Source organism: Cucurbita pepo, chromosome LG06 (genome assembly GCF_002806865.2).
Source record: "Cucurbita pepo subsp. pepo cultivar mu-cu-16 chromosome LG06, ASM280686v2, whole genome shotgun sequence".
NCBI lineage: Eukaryota > Viridiplantae > Streptophyta > Magnoliopsida > Cucurbitales > Cucurbitaceae > Cucurbita > Cucurbita pepo.
This window is the reverse complement of record NC_036643.1, coordinates 6,583,300-6,588,956: the sequence shown is the minus strand read 5'-3', so window position 1 is coordinate 6,588,956 and position 5,657 is coordinate 6,583,300. Positions and strand designations below refer to the sequence as shown.

General features: G+C 42.2%; 1 protein-coding gene across 1 annotated transcript; it reads right to left on the bottom strand.

Annotated features, from left to right (window-relative positions):
* Positions 1 to 263: 263 nt before the first annotated feature.
* LOC111797562 (probable arabinosyltransferase ARAD2) lies at positions 264 to 4,889 on the bottom strand. The gene is made up of 3 exons (XM_023680607.1): positions 4,132 to 4,889; positions 2,426 to 2,679; positions 264 to 928 (listed from the first exon to the last, which is right to left on the bottom strand). Exons 1-3 carry the CDS (start codon positions 4,808 to 4,810, stop codon positions 377 to 379), a joined length of 1,485 nt encoding a protein of 494 aa, XP_023536375.1. The 5' UTR covers positions 4,811 to 4,889; the 3' UTR covers positions 264 to 376.
* Between the last annotated feature and the right edge of the window lie 768 nt (positions 4,890 to 5,657).

Genomic DNA, 5,657 nt, shown 5'->3' with positions numbered 1-5,657 from the left:
CCAACCCTTACAATTTGGGTTCGACCCAACCCTTACAATTTGGGTTCGGTCAGGTTGGGTGCTCAAAAACAGGATTCATACTTTGNCCCAACCCTTACAATTTAGGTTCGGTCAGGTTGGGTGCTCAAAAACAGGATTCATACTTTGACACCACAATTTTGCCCATCAAATCAAATATCAACATGAAATGAAGCATTTTAATTGCAAGTAAAATCATTAAATTTCACAACTTCAATTCTAGTGACTCAAACCAAGACATGTTCTAACTAAAAAAAAGGGATACTTTCATTATAATAAAGCTCTATAAAATCATCATTTATGGGTTTGAATTAATAAATCAATGCAAACTAACACGAAAGCTACACAGCGAATGATATTAGGTACAATGGCAGCGAAGAGGAACTACCACACCCTCTGGTTTTCTTCTCTCCCTAGCAATGGCTTCTTTCATCATAGGCAGCTTTTGGTGGACTTTTCTCCATATGTGATTTACAGCACCATCTGGAGCAACTGGCCCGATACCACCCGGACGACCATTCTCGTACTCGAAAACGGGTTGAACCTGAGCCATATATCGCCGATATCTGTTCCTCTGTTCTTCAGGGATAGTTCTCAGGTGCTTTACAAGCCAGTTTGGTTTCAATGCATCACTAACAGCTACAAAGACGCAGAATTCTGAGTAATCCACCATGTCTTCATATGGAAGCTCGATGTTGTCGCTTACAACGACGGGTATACAGAGACTTTGGATGGCATCAAAAAGGCGGCACGATGTCGGGGTATCCCCAGCTGGGTGCAAGCAGAACTCTGATGATCTCATCCCCCTGATAGATTGCTCCTTACCTGTGGCATTTGGGAAGCCTTCTTCCATTATAACATCTGGCTCATTAGTCAGCAAGTCCCAGAGTTTCTCCCTCACCAATCCCCCCTTTGATGCGAAAATAAGTAGAAAGTATCAGCTTCGGAACAACTTGGAGTTCGATAAGAACCAACATTTAGTCGATAAATATATGGTTTAAGCTATCCCAATTCACACGAGCATGAGTGCGTGCTCGGATGTATAAGAAACTTGTATCAATGGAAAAATTCAATAAGAAAATTCTTCTACTCAGAGGAGACATCCGTCCCAAGTTTTAAGCTGGAGGTGAGATCCCACGTCAGTTGGAGAGGGGAACGAAACATTCTTTATAAGGGTGTGGAAACCTCTCCCTAACAGACACATTTTAAAAACCTTGAGGGGAAGCCTGAAAGGGAAAGCTCAAAGAGGACAATATCTGCTAGCAGTGGACTTGAACTGTTACAAATGGTATCAAAGCTAGACATCGGGCGATGTGTCAGCGAGAACACTAGGCCTAAGGGAGATGGATTGTGAGATCCCACATCGATTGGAGAGAAGAACGAGTGCCATTGAAGACGCTGGGCCTCGAAAAGGGTGGATTGTGAGATCTCACATTGGTTGGGGAGGAGAACGAAGCATTCTTTATAAGGATGTCGAAACCTCCCCTAGCCGACACGTTTTAAACACCTTGAAGAGAAGCCGGAAAGGAAAAGCCCAAAGAGGACAATATCTACTAGCAGTAGGCTTAGGCTGTGTGCCAAAATGTATAGGGATATACGTCATCCCTTAAAATTACCAGGCCAGTGATGCAGGTTAAAATATTATATAGACGAAATGCATTATCGGCGAATCTCCGGTTGACAGAAATAAGAGAATATAAGATGCCCTTGTTCGATGGGCTTGATCTTTTTTTTACTTAATCCCCTTGTATCATATTTTTTCCTTCTTTTTTAATGATAGTTTGTGTAACATCTAGCAGATATTGTCCGTTTTGGCCCGTTAGGTATCGCCGTCAGCCTTACGATTTTAAAACGCATCAGCTAAGGAGAGGTTTCCACACCCTTATAAAAAATGTTTCATCCCCTCTCCAACCGATGTAGGATCTCACAATCCACTCCCCTTCGGGACCAGCGTTCTCGCTGACACACCGCCCAATGTCTGGCTCTGATACCATTTGTAACAGCCCAAGCCCACTACTAGCAGATATTGTCTGCTTTGGCCCGTTACGTATCGTCATCAGCCTCTCGATTTCAAAATGCGTATGCTAGGGAGAGGTTTCCATACCCTTATAAAGAATGCTTCATTCTCCTCTCCAACCGATGTGGGATCTCACAATCCACCCCCCTTGGAGACCCAACATCCTCATTGGCACAACACCCGATAGACATCGATACCATTTGTAACAGCCCAAGTCTACCGCTAGCAGATATTGTCCGATTTGGACTGTTACGTATCATCGTCAACTTCCCGATTTTAAAACGTGTCTGCTAGAGAGAGGTTTCCACACCCTTATAAAGAATGTTTCGTTCCCTTCTCCAACCGATGTCAAACATGTATCATACTAATTGAAAGAGATAAAATACTAACCCGATGTCGATGTTTCGCCCCTTTGAAATAAAGCAAAGTCCGACGCTTCTCGTTTTCTGATAAGTGCAGCCGAGGTAGTAAATGAGTATATGGAACAATCACATCCTTAAGAACTGAAACTTGAGTGTGCTGAATCATATCCGGCGAGGAACTGTTGGATGATTTTGCATCAAGCCTGAACCATCCGCCAAAATCAACCACAAGCAGAACAGCCGGAGCTATCTCAGCTTTGACATGCCACATTGCCACTGGGTCTGTCAAAGAATGCTTCAAGTTTTAACATTACCTGACAACCCAGAGGACTAAATCAAAACATGCTAAGACACGCAACAGTATTAGTTCTTGATAGCATCAACAACGCAGATCTTAAGAGGATAGCTATTACAAAGTATTAACCAAATAGGAAACACAAACTAAAAATTACAAAAGTTGCTACTAATTACACTCAACAATGACTTCCTCTTGAACAAGAACTTATCCACATGTTTAATGATAATGAAAAGAAGTCGGTCTTCCGCATTCATATGCTTTTGCACCGGGACTGATAGCGGGAAGACCCAGAGATCATAAATCAAGGATGGGATAGGAATAGAGGCATTCCGGCCCAACATACTCCGGTGAATGGGTCGAGAGAGATAGGGAGGGGAGTGGGATAGAGGAAATCTAGTAATATGTGACTACTGGGTTTACTCTTCCTCTTGTTTCATTATTCATAACTGTTAGGTGGCTATCCAACCATTCAATTGGCTATGGAGGGAGGTTTCAGTAAGCGGGTTAACTGATGCAAAACTGAGGTAGGTCGATCATCGCTCATCCCTCGTGTTCTCTACTGTGAAGGATTATGGAGGGAGGTTTCAGCAAGTCGGTAAACTGATGCAAAACTGAGGTAGGTTGATCATCGCTCATCCCTCGTGTTCTCTATCGTGAAGGACTATGGATGGAGGTTTCAACAAGTGGGTAAACCGTTGCAACTACCCATCCCTCGTGTTCTCTATCGTGAAGGACTATGGATGGAGGTTTCAACAAGTGGGTAAACCGATGCAAAACTGAGGTAGGTCGATCATCACTCATCCCTCGTGTTCTCTACCATGAAGGATTATAGAGGGAGGTGTCAGCAAGCGGGTAAACCGATACAAAACTGAGGTAGGTCAATCATCGCTCATCCCTCGTGTTCTCTATCATGAAGGACTATGGAGGGAGGTTTCAACAAGCAGGTAAACCAATGCAAAACTGAGGTAGGTCAATCATCACTCATCCCTCGTGTTCTCTACCATGAAGGACTATGGAGGAAGGTTTCAGCAAGCGGGTAAACCGCTGCAAAACTGAGGTAGGTCAATCATCGCTCATCCCTCGTGTTCTCTACCATAAAGGACTATGGAGGGTGGTTTCAGCAAACGGGTAAACCAATGCAAAACTGAGGTAGGTCGATCATCGCTCATCCCTCAGGTTCTCTTCAATTCAATGAAGAACTACCTTAATAACTCATCGAAATCTCAATTTTATAGACGATTTTAACTTAAAACCAAATAGACAACCAAACCAATTAACAAACGATAGCAAACTCAAGCTAAAAATTACAAAACTCCTGCAAATTTCTAACAGGAAGATCTACTAACACCAGAGCCAGCATGATAGATTTCAATAACTTCTCAACAACGACAGCAATCCAATGCAAAATTATAGCGTAAGAGATAAGAGAAACATACCAGTAAGAACAAAAACATGGTCTCTCCCACCAGACTTCTTCCAAGCATCAGTACTCTTAAGAAAATCCATCACATTCCTCTGCCGCTCATAGTCTTCATTCCCCACTTTCTTCCTAAACGCCCCCTTAGCCATTCCCAATTGCATTTCAGCACTCAATGTAGCGAAAAACGGCACAAAAACCACATCGGCTTCCTCAGCCACAAAAACCCTCTTAGCAAAAGATCCATCTCTCTGCGCCTCGGGCGTCATCAAATCCCCCAAAATCCAATACTCCGCACTGTACTGCTTGATCAACGGATTCTCCGGATACGGAGGGAACTCGAGGGTTTTCTTCATCTGGGTCGATCTAATTTCACGATCCGCGTCGCTGCCGAGCCTCGAATCGGACTGGATCGCCCAATATTGGTCGAGAAGGCCATAGTTGAGAGATCTGGGAAGGTCTGCAATGAAGACTTTGATGGATTGAGGTGAAGAAGGAGAGATGTTGGGATTGAAGAGAGATGAGGGATTGGAAGATCGAGTGAAGAGGAGGAAAAGGGAGAAGGAGAGGGTTAAGAGAAGGGTGAGGAGAAACAGAATTGGAACAGAGCAGAGAGAGGAGTTCGTCTTTTGAGCCATTTCTGGTTTGGATCTGTTCGCTGTAAACTCATAATCTGTGGGTTTTATCAGTGATTCCATTGTTGAATTGAGAGAGAAACAACAAATCGATTTGCCGACGGGCCATCATAGCTCCTAACAATACACTCTTCCTAGTCTCCCAAAACTTTTAACACTTCAAAAATAAATTGAAAACATAGTTTTCAAAAATTCATGTGCTTCCTCTACCAACCCAACCCGAACTATAGGGGTTGGGTTGGTTTGGATTAGTAGTTCGGGTTCGGTTGAGTTATTTTTTCTTAAATTCGAGTTGACTCGATTCGATTTCAGNAAACATAGTTTTCAAAAATTCATGTGCTTCCTCTACCAACCCAACCCGAACTATAGGGGTTGGGTTGGTTTGGATTAGTAGTTCGGGTTCGGTTGAGTTATTTTTTCTTAAATTCGAGTTGACTCGATTCGATTTCAGGTTTATAGGATATGTGTTGACTCAGTTCGGTTTATAGAACAAGTATTGACTCGAACCAAACAAAAGTTATAAAATACATATGCTAAGAAGTCAAGTGTATCAATGGGTCTAGCCAAGTTTACGTTTTTACTTTATTCTTTTTATTTTTTATTTTTATTTAATTTCTTTTAGATTTTTAAACGCATCATTTATAACATAAATAATTCACTCTATACTATTTTTAAATACATTATTTATAATAGGAACCTTATTTATAGAGTAACTAATTCTTGAGAAGTGTCCGTGTTTAGTTGTCTTTAGTTGCATAGGAATGTCTATATCTTTTAGGGGTGTACACCCAACCTGGAAACTCAAGAACCCAATCCGACCCAACCCAAAATATAAGGATTGGGTTGGGTTGTGTTGGATTTCGAGTTTGGGTTGGGTCCATTTTTTTGAACCCGATCTGATTTGGATTAG